The sequence below is a fragment of the Urocitellus parryii genome, chromosome 3 (genome assembly GCF_045843805.1).
Source record: "Urocitellus parryii isolate mUroPar1 chromosome 3, mUroPar1.hap1, whole genome shotgun sequence".
NCBI classification, from domain to species: Eukaryota; Metazoa; Chordata; class Mammalia; order Rodentia; family Sciuridae; genus Urocitellus; species Urocitellus parryii.
Genome location: NC_135533.1, coordinates 89,019,545 through 89,039,011, shown reverse-complemented (window position 1 = coordinate 89,039,011; position 19,467 = coordinate 89,019,545). Strand labels below are relative to the sequence as shown.

The following is a 19,467-nucleotide window of genomic DNA, read 5'->3' as shown; positions in this document are numbered from 1 at the left end:
GAAAGCCTTTTTTTTTTTTTGTACAGTAGATTGAATCTGGAGGTGCTTAACCATTGAGCTACATACCCAGGCCTTTTTTATATTTTATTTTGAGATATGGTCTCGCTAATTTGCTTTAGGGCCTCACTTAATTGCTGAGGCTGCCTTTGAATTTGCCATCCTCATGCCTCAGCCTTCTGAGTCACTGGGATTACAGGTGTGCACCACCGCACCCGGCATCACAAAACCTTTTATTGAAGTTTTTATTCCAATGAATTTGAGGCCTGGGAATAATTAAGTCACCCCTCTAATTCCTTATGGTCTTGCAGTTTGTTTGTTGAGGGGGATAAGGGGTTCTGGGTAAATTTGGACCATTTTTCTAAGAGCCTTCCAACCTTAAGCGCTCAGTTTCTTTCACTCTGTCCCTGGGGGCTCGTCCACCACATGTGCGCACTCATGTGAACCCACAAGCTGTTATATGGATACACCAGCAAGTGCCTTCTTCTGAATAGGGTCATTTCCCATTGCAAAGTCAATGCCTGGTCTCCCAGGGTAGTTCTCAAAGGGAATTTAAGGGTGAGTATGCAGAGAGGGGAGCTAGAACTTTCCAGGTGTGGCCCACTTGTGTATAAAAGCAGGACAGCAAATCCATCCTTCATCTAAGGCTTATTTTGAGCCATTTTTTATTTTGGGCTATTTTTTCTAATAGCAGTGACAGAACTTTCTCCAAATACCCACTCCCCTGGCCATATGCTTACTTCCATATGACTTTTGTAATAAAACTCCCATTCAGTCCTTGACCTTAGCTAATCATTTAAGTTTGATGGATCAAAGTGATTTCCTCTTTTCAATTATGAGTGAATGACTTAAATATGTGAACATTTTCTTCCTATAAAGGAAACCTTGTTTGCATACATTTACACATAAACTCAAGTTGAATAAAAATATGTTAGAGGCAATGCAAAACTAACCATATTGAACTCTTTTGCCTGTTGGGAATCTAATGTTAGTTCACTGGATTGGAACTATGTTTAGTAATTATAAGTCAGTAAATTATTTTTATTGGCTTAATATTTTAACTTAGATGCCATAAGCCATAGCAAGTAACCCATGTAGGAGAAATGTTGCCTCAGCTCTTAACAATAGATTTTAAATTGGACAGTTCAAATGGGAAATCTCAATGGGACTGTAGAGTCTTTTTAAAAAGTAGGGTTATATTTCAAAATAAGGGCATAGCCTCAGTGCACATGGACCAGACCTTACATACTTTATTAAAGAGGGCATTACATCTTCAGTTTTATATCCATAATTTATGAAATCCAAGCCATTGCTTCAGGATGCTTTTCGATGAAATATTGACTTTTTTAAAAAGTATGTTTACCTCCTGGCAAATACATCTTGTAAAAGCTTGAGGTTCATTTCCTTTGTATTGCTGTATATTTTTATATTTCACAAACCTCTCTTTCAATTCTTAATTCCTTCTGTGTCTGTGATTGTTAGGTTTTCCCCCTTCTTTCTCTACAAAATTACATAATTGCTTTATTGTTTCCTTTTTATTTAATACTGCTGTAATCACTGTTTCATTTTTATTAATTCATTCCTTCTGCTTGAATCTGTTTTGTTCTTTTTCTAATTCTGAATTGGATGCTCAATTCATTTACTTTCATTATTGCTTGTTTAGAAAACATGAAACTAGGAGTTTTTCTTTTTTTTATTATCAGGAATTTCATAGGTCCTGATAGGCAGCATGTTCACTATTGTTCTTTCCTAAATATTCTGTAATTTGGATTTTGATCTCTTCTAGCCAGCAGTTGCTTCAGATAAAGTTTTGTTTCCTTGTTTATAATTCTTCAGTGGTATGTTTCTTTGTTTAAGAACTTTGTAATTAATTTTTGTTTATCGAATTTTGATGAAAGAATTTTCCATTATTTAGATCTTATTTTGAAATTTGTACATCACCTGCTATATAGTCAACTTTTGCAAGTATTCATAGATCATCAGAGGTAGATTTATTTCCTATTTGCAGGGTAATGTTAAAGGAAAACCAGGCATCTATCCACCTTCATAATTATGATATTTAGGTATTTTATATATCATTTTTAAAAATTTGAGCTATCGTGGGCTGACAGGTGTTTCTATGATTTTCTCTATGCACTGTAATTTTTGCTTCACAAAATTTGATTTTTTGGGGAGAGGAGTACCAGAGAGTGAACTCAGGGACACTCCTGAGCCACATCCCCAGTCCTATTTTTTTTTTTAAGAGACAGGGTCTCACTGTGTTGCTTAGCACCTCACTTTTGCTGAAGGCTGGCTTAGAACTCTCGATCCTCCTGCCTCAGCCTTCTGAGCTGCTGGGATTACAGGCATGTGCCACCCCGCCTAGCTGCATGTTGATTCTATACCATTTAGTTTTTGGATATTTGTAACTGTTAGACCCTCATAGTTTATTATGCCCTGCATCAGTATAAATGCTCTTCCTAGAATTCAAATTTAACTCACATGAAGAATCTGATCTTGTCTTTGCACATTGTTTTTACTTTTAGCCTTTATAGACATTTTGATTTATACAAATCTTTATACAACTGAATTTCTTAAATAAGCCAATCAGATGTTTTCTGTTGTATAATTGAAGGTAGCCACATTATCATCTATTGAAATAACAGGAATGTTTGATCTTAATTACTATCACATTTTATATCATGCTTTCTGTTTTTATATGTTTTTCAAAAATAGTTCATTATATTTTCTGGGCCGACTACTTTGTTATATATTTGGTTTTTCTGATTATCTCAAAATTTTATGTTTTAGTTCTTCTAGTGGTTAACTTGCTAATGAAAACTAAATTCTCTATTTATTCAGATAGTATTTATTGTCTCCATTATAAAAATTAGTAAATGTTGACCTCCCTTACTCCTTCTGCAATACCCACTTTATTTTTTTTATATATTTTTAAAAATTTTATTGGTGCATACACATAAAAGTGGGATTCGATGTTACGTATTTACACATGCACACAACATAACAATATAATCTGGTAAATTAATTTTTTATTTATATGTGACAGTGGAATGCATTACAGTTCTTATTACACATACAGAGCACAATTTTTTACATCTCTGGTTATGTACAAAGTATATTCACACCAATTCATGTCTTCATACATGTACCAATACCCACTTTAGATGGCTTTAATATCTTGCTTACTTCTTGTGTCCCTTGATTATTTAAGTAAAGCCCTTTTACTTTATATATCAGACATAAATGATATATTTTACCCTGTCTATAAAAGACAAGGCAGTGATTCATACTCTTATTACCTGATTCCTTTCCTTTCATAATGTAACTAATTCCTTGTTGCTGCTTGTTGGTTATATTATTTCCAAATTGTCCCAATATTTTAAGTGAGCATTCCCTTTTGTAGACTATATGGTATACACAAAGCACAGCCCCGCAAAATGTGACTGAGAAAGGTGGAAAAAAACCAAACTTGACAAAGGCGTAATTCCCTGGTAGTTCTTGTCTTGGTGGTACTCAGTGTTGGCACTTTGCCCAAGGTGGTTCCTCAAGAAGTTCCTTCTAGAAACAATGGAGTTTCTTCAAGCCTCGTCATTGTTTGCTTGTGAGTTTCCCTGCTGCTGTTGATACTTGGGTCCGATTTGCTTGGGTGTGACGTTTTTAGATCCAACTTTCTTTCCATGAGGTCTTTGTTTATTCTCCCCCAAGTGTTTTCCACACCCAAATGTTGCTATGAAGAGTTTGAAGCCAGGCTGACAATATTTCCGTGTTGAGGTGATTTATCTTTTGGCATATGTTTCCTAAAGATTATTTTTTGTTTTAAAGAAAAAGATTTTTTATTATGGAAAATTTTAAATGTATACAACCTGAGATGAATTCTTTTCCTACGAGCCCAGTGAGCTTTCTAGGGAGTGCTTGGGTAATGATTGTTTCCTGTCAGCTCTTCATTTGGGGACGTGGCATGTTCTTTACTCTACAGGTTCCAGTTGGGTGGATGACATCTTTGAACCTCTCCTTTGTCCACTTGTTCTCTAGGGGCAAACTCCAGCTCATATGTTGCTTCTTGCTTGTTTCTCTTCCATGTTGGTTGTTTTTTCCTTAATATTTTTAACCCTTTGTTTGGTCTGCTTTTCTCACTCCTGACCTCCATGGATGCTATGATTCTGGTTTTCTTCTCTACATCTATCTTCCCTGTACTTTATTCACTCTTGTTCTCCTGAAACCCTGTTTTTGTGATTAACATGTATTTCTCAATGTTCATTAAGATATGTTTGATCTTGGTGGCACCATTGTTCTGTTTCTGATGTTAGTCTGTCTATCTCTTCTTCCTTTTCCTCCTCTTCCTCCTTTTCTTTTATTCCCTCTGTCCCTTTATCTTTTTTTTTTTCTTTTGTAGTCCTAGGGATTGAACTCAGGGCAGTCTGCATGTTGAGCACGTGCTTTGCCAATGAGCTACTCCCATACCTTCTCTTCCCACTTTGAGGGGGCTTTAAAAAAATTTTTTCCCCTCTTGCTCTTCCTCTTTTTCTCCATCTTCTCCTTCCTGGGGTCCTCATACTCATCTTTCTGTTCTGTTTCCTTCTTTTTCTTTTCTTCTTCCTCCCACTCCTTTCCCCCTCCTTCTTTTTCCTTCTTCATTTTATTGTTATTATATTTGAGTGAAATGAATTCTTTTTGTTCCAACTATTTGCAGAAGATTTGTACCAGGAGGAAACCAGAGCAGTAGTACTCTAAGCAACCTGGGATTTTCCTTGGTTGATTTTGTGATTCCTATGCAGTGGTGTGTGTGTGTGTGTGTGTGTGTGTGTGTGTGTGGTGTGGTGTGTGTGTGTGCCTTTATGTTTTCCAAGATATCAGAAGGAAGCTATGGTAGGATTGCTCATAATTCAGCCTCTGCCCTCCACCAGCCTCAGTATCTCACGACATCCCTGTTTGATATTCACAGCATTTAATGGCACTTCCATACAAAGTTTTTATTTAGATTACAGATTTTAATAGTATTTGTATTTCTGTTTCTTATTCTCCTTATTGTGAAGGTGATAATTTCTTAGAAGAAAGGGCTAAAATTTACTATTTTAAATCCAAAAGCACAATACTTTTCTCATAGCTAATCTTTGTGCACTCTTTCTCGAGGAGGATGGAAAGTGTACATTGCTGCATTTTGGTTTTGTTGTGGTTGTTCTTGGGGGTTTTTTTGTTTTTTTGTTTTTTTTTTTAGTTGCCATTGACATTCATTTTTATTGAGAACCTGAAATCATTTCTTTTCATATAGTACAGCGGTGTCTCTGTGAGTAGGGAGAAAAATAGAGTGTGGGAATTTTAACTGTATTTAAACTTTTTCTCTAACCTGTTGAGTTTCTTTTATTAAGTCAGAATTCACACACCATGAATTCATCCTTTCCCAGGACGCCTTTCAGTGGTTTTCGGCATATCCACAAAGTCATGCAATCATGACCATGATCTAATTCTAGAACGTTTTCATCACTGTAAAAAAGAAAAGTGCTTGTTAGTAGTTACTCCCCATTCCTCCTTCCCCTAGTCTCTGGCAACTACTCATCCATTTTCTGTCTCTGTGAATTTGCTTTTTCTAGATTTTATTATATAATGCATCATGTTTTCAAGGTTCATCTATATCAGAACATATATCAGTATTTCATTTCTCTGTGGCTGGATAACATTTCATTATACAGATATTGCATATTTTGTTATTCATTTATCAAGTAACATGACTTGCACATTTGTACTTTTTATCTATTATCAACAATGCTACTGTGAACATTCATATACAAGTTTTTGTGTGGACATATGTTTTTAATACTCATGGGGTATAAACTAGGAGTGGAATTGATGGGTTTTATGCTAACTCTAGTTTAAACTTTTTAAATTCTTTTTTATTGATTTTATTATTTTTTTAATACACGACAAAAGTGGAATGCATCATTCTTATTACACATATAGAGCACAATTTTTCATATCTCTGTATATAAAGTATGTTTATGCCAATTTATGCCTTTATACAGGTACTTTGCTATTTTTTTGCATTACAATTCTTAATACATATATATACCACAATTTTTCATATCTCTGTTTGTATATAAAGTATGTTGACACTCAATTCAAGTCTTCCTACATGTACTTTGGATAATGATGTCCTTCACATTCCACCATCCTTGCTAATCCCCTGCCCCCTCCCTTTCCCTTCCAACCCTCCTTCCTATCTAGAATTAATCTAAACCTCCCATGCTCTCCCTCCCTACCCCACTATGAGTCACCCCCATTATATCAGAGAAAACATTAGGCATTTGTTTTTTTGGGATTGGCTATCTTCACTTAGCATTATCTTCTCCAAGGCCATCCGTTTACCTGCAAATGCCATGATTTTGTTCTTTTTTAATGCTAAAGTAAAATTCCATTGTGTGTATATGCCACATTTTTGTTGTTTTTGTTTTTAGTACCAGGGGTTGAACTCAGGGGCACTCAACCACTGAGCCACATCCCTAGCCTTATTTTGTATTCTGTTTAGTGAATTGCTCAGGGCCTTGCTAAGTTGCTGAGGCTGGCTTTGAACTCATGATCCTCCTGCTTCAGCCTTCCGAGGCACTAGGACTACAAATGTGTAGCACTGTGCCTGGTATACTGCTGTATTTTTTTAGCTTTATGTTTTTGTTCAGTCCCCAAATACTTATGTTTTCTTCCCTCCACCTGAAAAGGCTCACTTGAGATATCACCTGTTTTCTAAGTTCTCACATTGGCAGATGCCAGGTTCCCTGTGAACTTCCAATTCAAGGACTCTTATTTCTTTTTACTAGTTTGCTGCTTACATATAGTTTCAGTAACAAACTAACCTTCAAATTTAATGCAGCACACCTAAATGTAAGTGTGTCACCCACTTATGATACAGGACAAGTGTCTCTTGATTGACAGGTGGTTCTATGATAAACAGAGTCTATCATCTAAATGACTTCTATTGTGCTTGTCTACATCAAGCCAGCAAAAGGGGGAAGATAGGGAGAAGTAGGTACAGGAGATTTTACAGGCCCTAACCATGGTGGAACTACATCCCCTCTCCTCTTGCTGTACTATCTAGCACTAAGCAGAAGAGATTCTGCACAATGTAGACCAGTTGTGTGAACAGGAAACAGAGGAGCGGTAGGAATCTGGTGAACTACCTGCGTAATTGCTCTCTACTTTACCTGTCATAAATGTCTCAGTGACAAAGGAATTTAAGTGTTTCTAACCAAATTAGTCTTTTCATTCATTCAGCAGAATATTCATTATCTTCCTTCTGCATACCAACTGCGTGACTTAAGCAGTTGGAGTTATCTTAACCCCTACCATAGAAATGATATTTATTTTTCTGAGTAGTCCTAGAAGAAAAAAAAATAGTTAGTTTTAAAAAGAATCTTTTATTACAACTGAGACTTTCTGAGAAATTTGACCTCTTCAGTAAAAAGGAAAGCGGTTGAATAATCCCCTAAGGGCCAGTAACTATAAAGTCATAGGATATTGTGTTATCAATCAAGATGGATTCACCTGTAGACGTTTATTCATCCACATAACTTATGGTACATTTTTAAAGAGTTCATAAGTGAATGTGTCCTCCAAAGGGAAGTCAGAAACCATTGTTTTAAAACAGGCTTTTCATGGTTGAGTCTACACAGCTCAAATAAAAGCAAAAGATGCAAGTGCTGAATGGATGTGGGTATGAGCAAGTCCACAGAATTAGAACTTACTTAATATCATGCAAGTTTTGGATAATGAAATCCAAATTCATGCTTGCTTCTTAGAAGTCAGGTGGAGAATGTTCACCACCTCACCTTCTTATTCTGTCCCATTAAAATGTATCAGCAAAACAACTTGTGTTCCTGCTATGTAGAAATAAGAAAAGGATTTTAATTGTTTTAACTAAGCTTTCCCACTTTCCCACTAAAGATTTTTGAGAGACACAGCATCCCTCAGCCAGGAAATAGAGACACCCCTGGATGTCTGTATAGGAAAAGTGTGCAAAAGAACTGAGCCACTTCAGGACTGTTCCTGAGACCCTTGCATGTCCTCAAATCCTACTAGGAGCCATTGTTCACCTTCTTCAGACACCCACTCCTTTTCTGTTTTTTTCAGTGGATTTAAATGTGTGTGGTGTGTGTGTGTGTGAGCTAGTGTCCTTCTCTTTGATAACATGGCTTAAAAATAATGCACATTCAGTCTTTGAGCCAGATCTGCTTTCAGGTTGCTATTACCTTTTATTTATTACCAATTCATTGGTAATATTTATCAAGCCAGAGTGTATTTGATGGAACAGATTTACTAAATATTTCTCGAATCTTGACCTTAAATATCATAGAGACTATTGAGAAACAATAATAGTTCTTCAAACAGTTCTATTTATTTTCATACATTTTTCTTTTTCTTCCTCTTCATAACTCTATGAGGTAGTGACTACTATCCCACATTTAACAGATGAAAACACTGAAACTTAGGAAGGAACCATAAGCTTCCTAAGATTACATGTCTCCCAGGAGAGGGGCAGGATTCAAGCATAAGCTGGTAGCCATTCCTGGGGCAGGTTTTTTTCCTGGTAAATGAAAGAGAGCAACTTCACTCCTGGAAGATGGGTGACATATTTTCACTGATGTGATTGGAATATTGAGCTTCTGACCCATGTTTTTAAAAATCATCTCCATCCACAGATTTTTCCAAAGCACTTATTTATTATAGTGATGCTTCTTGGTGAGACTGAGAATATATCGGTCAGACAATTATGCTTTATTATTGTCTAACTTGATAGTTACTTACTATGGTTTTTTTGTGTTTTTTTGTTTGTTATTTTTTATTCAGTACAAGGGCACTCAACCACTGACCCACATCCCCAGCCCTATTTTTTATTTTATTTAAAGACAGGGTCTCACTGAGTTGCTTAGCGCTTTGCTTTTGCTGAGGCTGGCTTGTAAAATTGTGATTCTGCCTCAGTCTCTGAGACGCTGGAATCACAGGCATGGGCCACCATGCCCAGCTACTCTGATTCTTCTTAGTTCCCGTATCTTTGTCAACAGAGCCCTGAGCCTACAAGCACAGGAGCACTTACTCCAGTTGTGTGCACCTTTAAGTAGCACTAACAGGCAAAACTGAATCAGTACAGTTTGAACTTTAGTTGGACACTGCCCATAGCTTGGAGGGGATCTAGGGCTAGAGAAAGGTCACAGACACAGGAAAACTTGGGAAAACACAGTAGTTCTGACTGCAGAGCTGACTCCAGGCCGTAGGACACATGGCCCATTGCCTTATTTTCCACAGGGAATCTATTGCTGTCCACCAGCATGAGCCTTAGCGACAGCATGAGCCTTTGTAGCTGGATGTAATGATTGGACCCCAGAGGGTGTTGGCTTCTTGGTGTCTTTTATGCAGAGGAGCGGAACCCACAAGAACGTATTACATAACGTAATTGTAATAATTAAAATAAAACCCAATGGCCTAAGTGGCAGGTTGCTAAATAAAATCTGGGCTGCTCGACCTACTGTTCTTTAATTTACCATGACCTCCTGTTTTTGTAGGGTGACAGAGAAGCAGAGCTGGGGCTGCCTTTTTCTCCTCTGTGTGACAGGAAGTCGACCATGGTTGCTCAGTCACAAGTAGGTAGGTGTCTGCCAGCCATTTGGACAGCAGGAAACACCAGCTGGGAAGTCTCTGGAAGTTCAGCAGAGATGTTCTATGTGATTCCTTGGCCAGGAGACTGGCTCTGGTCTGCCATGAGGTACCATCAGCTTTGGCTGCTTGGATGGATGGAGCTTCTTCATTCTTCTGCTTGGAATATGGCTAGTTCCTGGGGAGATCAGACAGTGACACTGTGGTGTCTCTGATGTTCCCTGCCATGATGAAAGGGTTTTCAGCTTTTTAAGGAAATGATGAGTCATTGTCAGGAAGCACGTTCTGCCTTGGTCTTTCCATCCTGCTTACAACACTAGAAGTTTCTATGGTATATCCCCTCGTGATGCTACTGCTAGTTCAGTGTTCAGGATGGACCCATTTTCTGGATGACTCTACTTCCAGGAATGGCTCTTCAAATATTTTTCTTCCTTCCTTCCTTTTTTTTTAAACTAAACAAAACATTAATTTTTGGTGAGGATCACCTTTGTATTGTTAATGACTACATTAAGTGTATAGCAAAAATCTTCAGCTATGGGTGGCGGTAGCAGTGCCATCCATAAATTAAATGTAATGCATACATTAAATATCATCAGTGATCTCCACCTTGAAGAGTGAAATCATTCAAAAAATAAATTTAATAAGCATTTATCAGTTTTTCTACTTGTATTTTGAATCCTTGTTCATTTTTTTTCATAATATAGCTTGAATCCTGTCAAGTATTAGACACTGCTATGTATTAAAATAGACATTATAAAATCAAAGACAAATGATATATGTATCTGTCCTCCAAGATATTAAACCAGTTTGGGGGAGAGGACAAGATGTTATAAAAACAAAAATCTTCCAGAGCATTAATATGTTAAGGTAAATTTCTGATCCGAACGTTGTACCTCGCAGTACAAAATAGAGTGTGGGAACCCTTAGACCCAGTGGTCCATTCTAGACTTACTGGAGAGAAATATTTGAGCTGCATCCTGGGAAGTAAGCTGATATTATGTAGGCAAATAGTGAATCGAATTAGAGATGAGTTAGGGGTGGGTGGGAAGGCAGTCCAGGCAGGACGTACAACTTATACAGAGAAGAGAAACTGTGGTCAGTGAATTCTAAACAGCTCCATATGGCAGGAGCAGTAGGAAGGGAGTAGGATGCAGCAAAGGACATGTCTGGAGAGAAAATGAGGCCCAGATTTTATATTGCGTTAAGAATAGCACATGCCTACACTTTCTGACCAGAATGAAGCTCTACCTAAAGAATTTAATGTAAGGTTAAATAACACACAAATTCATGTTTTAGCCTGTGGGCGTAATTGGACCCACCACCTGTTTTTGTAAATAAATTTTATTATAACACAGCTAAGTCCCTTCATTTCCATATTGTCTGTGCTTTTGCACTACAGGCGGCAGAGCTGAGTGGTTTTAATAGAGATGAGTGGCCTACAAAACCTAAAGTCACCCTCTAGTCTTTTGCAGAAAGTTTGCTGACCCTCTTTTAGAAACATTTCCCCACCAGTAGTTAGGGAGGATGAGTTGGAGGGTTTTGGTTAAGAATAGCAGTGAGGAAACCCATTGGATGCCTCCTGCAGGACTGGGAGGAAGAGATGAGGCTTGTCAGAACTGAGTTGGTGACAGGGACTCTCCAGAGTAAAGAAGGCATACCAAGTGTGAAGGATTTGGCTGAATACAAAGTTCTGGGAAAGGTGGGAATTTAGAGTATGTGGTTGGACCTCAATCTCAGTTACAAGGTTGGAGAAAAAGCTAATATGTTAGCTTTGGTTTGGATATGTTGCATTTAACTTGGGGGAAAAGTCACAATGGGACCATCAAATACTTGTGTTTGAGCTCAACATTATACTATAATTAACTAGAACACAAATGTGGCTTTCAGTGTTTCTTTATCAGGATACTACTGATACATGGTTAGGACAATTCCTGTTTTGTCAATTCCATGGTAGGAATTTTTAGCATCCTTCACTGCTGAGCGTCAAAGACTGGTATCACCCCAACCTCCATCATGGTGAAAACCAAATATGTATTCATACATTTCCAGATATCCACCGGGAAAATATCCTTTGGTTGATATTAGTTTCCTTCCAACTTTCATGTGGCTCACTCCCCTCCCATCCATCTTGCCATATTAACTTTCCCAAAGAACATTTTGAAAATCTTATTACAGTGTTGCCTAGACATCTTCAGAGGTTTCCAGTGCCCTGTTAGGTCCCAGCTCCCTAGGAATCCCCCTTCCTGAACTACGGGTGATCTACCTTCTGAGCTTTCTTTTCTCAAGTCTAAAAGAGTCCAGAAGCCCCCAAACATTGCTCAACACCTCCGGCACTGTCCCATCTGCCTTCACTAACCCCACCCTGTCTACCCAGAGTGAGTGGCCGAGTCTTCCTCTCCACCCATTCTTAAGGCCTCAGCTCAAACACTACAACCTCATAAAGCTGTTCACAGGTCTTTCAGCGGAGGGCAGTGTCCCCTCTCTCTCACACCTTCCTCCTCTGGCCCTCCAAATGCTCCTGGGGGTCATCTTTGTGTTCATTTCATCTCTCCTGTAAATTCCTTGTGGGCAGGCCGGTGCGGTTATTCTTCTCACAATTCCTATCACACTGCTTATTACACGGCAGGTGCTGAATATGTATTTTAAAGTACTTAATTGTATTTCCTATTGAAAAGCCATAAAGTTAGGAAGGAGACACGGAGCTGACTCATGGCATTCAAATCAAGGAATCTATTAAACGAACAAGACCCGCTGGCTCTTAATCTGATCTTCAGCTCCTGAATTTTAAGACAGAAAAGACTCACCCGTTTCCCCTGGGGAGCGTGGAACAGCCCATTGACTCTGTAGTTCCTCTGAGGCATTGCTGTTTCTCTGCAGGTTTTATTGATTTCATTGTGGAACCGACCTTCACTGTGCTCACGGACATGACCGAAAAGATTGTGAGTCCATTAATCGATGAAACCTCCCAAACTGGTGGGACAGGACAGAGGCGCTCAAGGTCAGTGGAGAAGTTTGAGGAGGGGGGGGGCGGTTGGCCTGTCTACAAGGATCCTCTCCTGTTGGTGGGGACCCTCACCTCCTTTTTATGAGAGATCTGCTGCTTATTTCCTCAGAGAAGTTGAAACTCTACTCTCTGTACTCTCCAGACTGGCCTGAAAATGGTAACCCACATTCAAATTATGACTGGCAGGTCCCTGGTACCCCCAACCCCTGTCCTCTCTTGGCCTTTGCTCATGGAAGGAGCCACCATTGAACTTTAGCCCACTGTTCCCAGAAAGCCTTGCTCCTGATTCTTCAAAAAGAACCACTGATCAGAGTTCTTACAAGAACTGAAACTGACTTTCATTTCTAGATTCAGGAAGAGAATGAATAGAGAAAAAAAAAAAAAAAAACCCTGAACATTTTTAATCGCCTTCTGCTTCAGTGCTATTGTTCCAAATGGAGAAGAGTGTAGAGTAGGAGAGCTCAGACTCTGGAGTGAGCGTGCCGGTGTTAGAATCCAGACTCCATCACTTATTACCTGTGCAGTATCAAGCAGGTTCCTCAGTTTCCTCATCTGAGAAAGTGTGGATTATAATATTCATAGGTTGCTGGAAAGATTCAGTGAGTTATTCATTATATAACTGCTTAGAACAGAATCTGGCATTAAATTTAACTGTATTAAAGCTGGCAATTAGTCTTTATTGGCAAGGTTACCGCTGCAGCTCCTACAACTACTACACCTATATTACTACTACTGCTAGTACTATTACTACTGCCACCACTATGACTTGAATGAAAACTGCTAATACCTCCACCACTACTATAGCTAGTGTTACTTCACACTATTGCTACTATTACTACTGCTACTACTATAATGACATTCTCCTCCTCATCCATGCAAAACCCTGGGCTTCATCATCAAGGAGAAAAAAACAGAGTGGATAGGAAGAAGAGAAGAAAAGGTCAAGAAAAAAAGTTAATGGGGAGGGGGGAAGTAAGAGGAACATTAGGACAGGGAGATGTCAGGGATACTCAAGATGGACCACCATTGAGGTTGCTAACAAAGAGGACAGAAGCCCGTGACCAAGTCCTCACAATCCCAGGGCTCTTTAAGCACTGGTTGAAACTTACCTTGCTCCTCCAGTCAGTCTTCACTGTCATTTAGTGACAAATTAGCCTTCATTGTCATAGTCATTTATGCCAGTCACTGCCTTAGCCACTGAGGAGTAGGAAATACTTCGTCAGTATGATATTTTCTGATATTTGCTAAATCACCCACATTCGAAGAATAAAGTAGTATTCATTTAAAGTAAGGCCTTTTGCACAACTTCATCCTCCACAACCTCCAAGCTGTCTGTGTCTCTCTGTCATCTCCAAGGCACATGAGGAAATCCTCACTCCTTGTGCACTCAGAAAACCAAGAGCAAAGGGACCCTGAGTCCAGGACAAGGGAGGAGCTGGAGAGAGAGAGGACCAAATTGCTGGGTAACTTGGAAAAGCAGCCAGTGTAGCAGCAGGGGGTAAACTGCGGAACAAGTAGATTTCCAAGTTCAAATTCATTTATATGAGACAATACACTGGAAAATTCATGTGGGTGGATTCTAGGTACAGGAAAAATGAAGGGATCACTCAGCCCAGAAGAGAAGCAGGACTGTGAAGACTCCTGAGGGTGCAGGGTCGATATTTTTCCTGCTGAAAATTTAGAATTTCCCACGTTTCATATTTGGAAAATGTATTTCCAGGAATATATTTTCAGGACCCAGGAATTTTATGACAACGTATTGATGAGTGCCAACTGCCTTTCTCTTGGGTTTGCTTGTTGCATACGTCTTTCAAACAGTAACACTCCTCTTCGATGCAATTTCTTATTTGGTCCTCCAGTTTGAACAGCATCAGCTCATCAGATGCAAAGCAGCGATCAGGTGTCAAGAGCTCTGGGTCAGAAGGAAGTGCCCCCATCAACAATTCCGTTATCCCTGTTGACTACAAGAGCTTTAAAGCCACTTGGACGGAGGTGGTGCACATCAATCGGGAGAGATGGAGAGCCAAGGTGCCAAAAGGTAATATGCTATGGGGGAAAGAATCTTCCAGGACACCTAAACCAACTCAACATTCACTCATGAAGCAATGGTTGTCTTCCCTGACTATGGATGTGGCAAATAAAACACAAGTGCTCAGGGTGCTGCAGTCACTGATTATTAGGCTCTCCCATCTTTGATCTTAGTTACCTGAAACTCAATGTGTGGTAAACTGTGGCAGGCCTCGGTGCCTCCTGCCATCTTGCCCTTTGTGATTTAACTGGACTCCTTTTCCTGGTGTGATGATTCTGTGGGGGAGGGGTATTATTATTTCTTGGTTTTTGTTAGACTATCTTGTCAGACTCATTTCATGTTCTGAGGCCTTTACTATTTCTTTTGCCTAAGCAAAGCCCAGCCAGTACCCACCTTGGCCATTATGTTGGGATATTAGGAGCTTTTCTTTCCTTATGTGCATACATTTTTATGTTTCTTTCATATTCACTATTTCCATTCACTCATTGCTCCGACCGTAAAACTGCTTTTCTGAGATGGTGTGACTTGTAAGTAAACAGAATCCCCTGAGTCAACATCATCAAAAGTTCAGACCAGAAAAACTGTCTTGTGGGACTATTCACAAAGACGGAAATTCACTCATTTCTTGGAAGCTTAACATGCTGGTGTGAACAAATGAACTTCAGGATCAGCATGTGCTACGTGAGCAGCCTGTATCTTAGGTACGGAGGCACCATAAACAGAGGTGGCACAAACCTGGTGTGAGGGGGGAAAGCTCTGAGGCCTGGTTCCAGCCAGAGATACAGACGTGGGTGACTCTTGGGGCTCAGTGAAGTGCCTGATTCCAGTGGGCTGTACGGAGGTGAGCCTTCAACAATAGTCAGTTTTTGCTGACATCTGTTGTGTGCCCAGTGCTGAGGACATAGAGATGAGTAACAGACATGTTTATCCTCAGTGGTGGCAGTCTTTGGCAGGAGAGGGACATAGACATTACTTTGGAGTTGCCTGCAGAGGAAGCGTAGGACTTCAGTCGCAACCTTGCACTTGTCACCAGTCCCCACCAACCCTGAGCCCCAGACCCTCACAGCAGTCAAAGAGGGTTTTAACCCCAAACACACTCCCCAGAATTTTATTCTCCCAGTGTCAGCACAATGTGTGAAAAGAAGGGTGGGATGGTGGATGTCTTAGTCCATTTTCTGTTGCTATAACAACATACATAAGTCTGGAAATTTATATAGGTTAAAAATGTATTTGTTTCACAGTTCTGGAGGCCAAGAAGTCCAAGAACACACTCTTGGCATCTGCCTAGTGGAGGACATCACTTGTTGAGGCAGACCAAGCATGTTAGCTCAGCTTCTCTTCCCCTTTCTACAGGACCACTCCTGCCATCATGGAGGCCCAGACTCATGACCTTTTCTAATCCTAATTACCTCCCAATGGTCCCACCTCGAAGCAATGTATAAATTTAGGGATTAAAATTTCAATTTGTGAAATTTGGAGGATACTTTGATACCATTTAGAGGAAGAGCATGACTGGCAGTCTTGATCCTCATACATCAGGGTAGGCCGGGTCTGCTCCCAGTGGAGAGGAGCAGCCTCATCCTCACCGTTGGATTTATTTAAAGATCCAACAATGTGACTTGCCCACAAAATCCTGTCCGCATGGCTGCTCATTGAGGAGAAGCAAAGTGTTTGCATTTATGGTGCTTCTAAGGCATAATTGGACCCTTATCATTTGGGACAGATGTTGCACCCTGAGCTGCAGAGGGAGCCAACACCTCTTCCATATTTTAAGTGTTGGAGGGCTCACAGTCCATTCAAATGCTGCAAACATTCAAATCCTCCATGTTGGCAGGCATTGCAAGCAGCCATGGCAGCTCCTGCATCATCTCAAAAGAAGCACACACTCGCAATCAATTGCACTTGAAAATTTAAAGCCTGACAAGGCACAGTTTAAAGAGGTACTTCAAAATAATTTGTTTGCAATCATCTAGCTTACAAAAATTACTTTCTGAAACTAATTACCTGGGAAAATACTAGGCAATTTCTTTTCCTATGGAAAATTGGCTTTTAAAAGAAGGACAGGTAAATAGCTCAAATTTTTCAATGTATTAGGTATGCAGATAAAGATGTGTTAGGCTTTTTTAGCAGCATAGAATGACTATTCCCTCACCCTGCTTGGTTCTTTGGTTAAGGCCCTGTGTAGTAAGGATTTGAAGAACACCTGAGTGGACCTGAAGGAGGCATTAGGAATGGGAACAAGGAGAAAGAAGATGGATCCAGGTGCAGAGCCCGGGTTATGGGTATTTTGTGGGAGGATCGTTTGGTTACCAAGGCAAATTTCAGTAAGTGGGCAAATGGAGAATTGAATCCTGACTTGCAAGGTTCTTTGGCAAATTCAGCTGGGTTCTTTTAGAGTCCATTTTGGGGATGGTAATGAACTTGACAGAGTTGATGCACAGAGAGATAACATGCAAAGCACTAAGAACAGAGCCTGCACATGGTAGTGCCTAATAAATGGCAGCTGTTATCTAAATACTTTAGAAAAGAAGGTTAGCAGTTGTAAAGCAAAGTCGAGATGCAGGTGGTAAAAATACCCAACCTAAAGCTAATGTTTTTATAACATTTTTGGCTTCCTGGTAATACTGTTGATTGTTTGACTGATGCTAATGAGAAGTTCCGTTTGCATTTGTTTCAGTGGTCTGCTTGATTAGATAATCCCAGGTGTGTTTCACATTGCTTTGTTTTTCCCCATTTCCCCTCAGAGGACCCTGATTTCAAAAGTGTCTGCCCTCCATGTGGCATTTGAACATATATTGTCATTAAACTGATTGGAAATGGAATTGGATCTAAAGTCTTGGTTTTATTAACCAACCTAATTTACAAAGCCAACTAGGCCAGAATTCATAGTTCTTAGGAAATGTAACATCAAGATTTTTTATAACTTTTAGGGCTAAATATCATTATTCCCAATCAAGATATTCTGTATAACAGTTTGCAAGTCAGATCTATATCAATTTCCACCCAATATTTAATATATTTTAACATGAATTTTCTGATGTAAGAATATCATGTGTTTAGGCCATAAGTGCTTATGACCTATTCAGGATTTTAACTATTGTTCATATCCTAAAGTCATTCTTTTTTATTTGCTTAACTATGTATATGTGTAAGTAAAGGTTTCCCCTACCAAATTGGGATCATACTAGAATATGTGTTGTGTTCTATTTTTTTTTTCTATTCTAAGTATTTTATCCTGATGCTGCATATTCTGACTTAAGTGGCTCCATCATTTACAAAACCATAGTTGAATCCTTCTTTATTATTCAGTATTAGACTTCCACTTCACTATTACATATAACATTATTATGTACCTACATATTCAAAAGTTTCTGAGCATATTTCAGATTATTTATTTGGTATAAATTCCTAGATCTGATATTCCTCTGTCAAGGCAGATGAAAACTTTTTAAATTCTTGGTTATTATACTATAAAATTTCTCTAAATTTTTAAAGAAATTTTCTCTCTCAATTGGACATATAGTAAGAGTGCCTATTTCTGTTTACCATTTCCTCCTTTATTTTTCCATCAGAATGTTTACTTTCATGTCATTGAGTCATAATTATTTTTATATATTGAGGATGATAATTCTTTAGTTGTCAAAATATCTTCCAATTTGTACTCCACCCCAGTTGGTCTTATGCTTTTAACTTTGCTTATGGCCTCTTCTCTTTATACCTCCAAATTTCATTTTTCTAAAAATTACTTTTAAGGTTTTCTATTTACTTATAATTCTCCATAAATGTATACATGGAAGAGTATATAGTGATGCTGCGTTGCAATGTTGAGAAATTCAGTTAATTTTTACTCATTTCCTTCATCAATTCTCAGCTTTTACTGAAGAGGGGAATTTCAAACTAGTTGGTTTTAAGTGAAGTTTGTTTGTTTGTTTTAAGGGAACATAGCAGGGATTGAACTCAGGGACACTCCACTCCTGGGCCACATCCCCAACCCTATTTTGCATTTTATTTAGAGATAGAGTCTCACTGAGTTGCTTAGCACCTTGCTTTTGCTGAGGCTGCCTTTCAACTCAGGATCTTTCTGCCCTCATACTCCTGAGCTGCTGGGATTACAGGCATGCACCACTATGCCTGGTGTGAAGTGTTCTTTTATAATCAAATTACTCTTAAATATTGTTTTTTTCATAATTTCATCAAATTTCATTTCTAGTTTAGCAACAATTTTATTTGGCAATAAATTTTGCTAGTTTCACTTGCCCAATTGACATGTTTTCCTCGTTTTTGAGTTTTTAGCATTGATTGAAATTTTCTGTCACCCGTAGTACTTCTTTGACTAAAATTTTCGGGAAGTTGCTATGGGAACACCTGTGAGTTCTTAGATGTGCCTGAAAGTTCCTTTCTATCGTTCTGGTACTGAACACAATGGAAAGTTCACATAGTATTTTGGTTGCTTTCCCTGTGCCACCGCCCCCCCCCCCAACCGCCCCAGTCTGTCTGTCAGTCCCCTGTTCCTGTTTTTTATTTTTCTTTCTCTTTGTTTGTGGTAGTTTAAGTACAGATTCAGAAAGCTGTATCACTGGGATAGAAAACTATCCCAGTGCATTATTAACTACAGAGCCCATAGTATTATTGTTCAAGAATGTACATAATAAAGAAATCAAGTGTATGTCTTTGAGTCTCTACAGATGTTCAGTGTGAGGCAGAATCAGCTGTCTGTTAGGAGGAGTGTAATTTATGGATTTTGAGGGCTCTGTTCCACCCTAACTGTTGAGCTGCTTGCCATTGGCCATTTTCATAGTGA

At 39.0% G+C, this 19,467-nt stretch overlaps 1 protein-coding gene across 3 annotated transcripts in view; it reads left to right on the top strand.

Moving 5' to 3' along the window:
• Positions 1–19,467, top strand: part of Pde1c (phosphodiesterase 1C) — a 588,396-nt gene that overhangs the window by 507,287 nt on the left and 61,642 nt on the right. For all 3 annotated transcript variants that reach the window (XM_077796773.1, XM_026401540.2, XM_026401541.2), the window contains 3 exons: positions 9,543–9,624; positions 12,511–12,631; positions 14,497–14,675. In XM_077796773.1, coding sequence (XP_077652899.1) covers positions 9,543–9,624; positions 12,511–12,631; positions 14,497–14,675 — 382 coding nt within the window. The remainder of the gene's footprint in view (positions 1–9,542; positions 9,625–12,510; positions 12,632–14,496; positions 14,676–19,467) is intronic.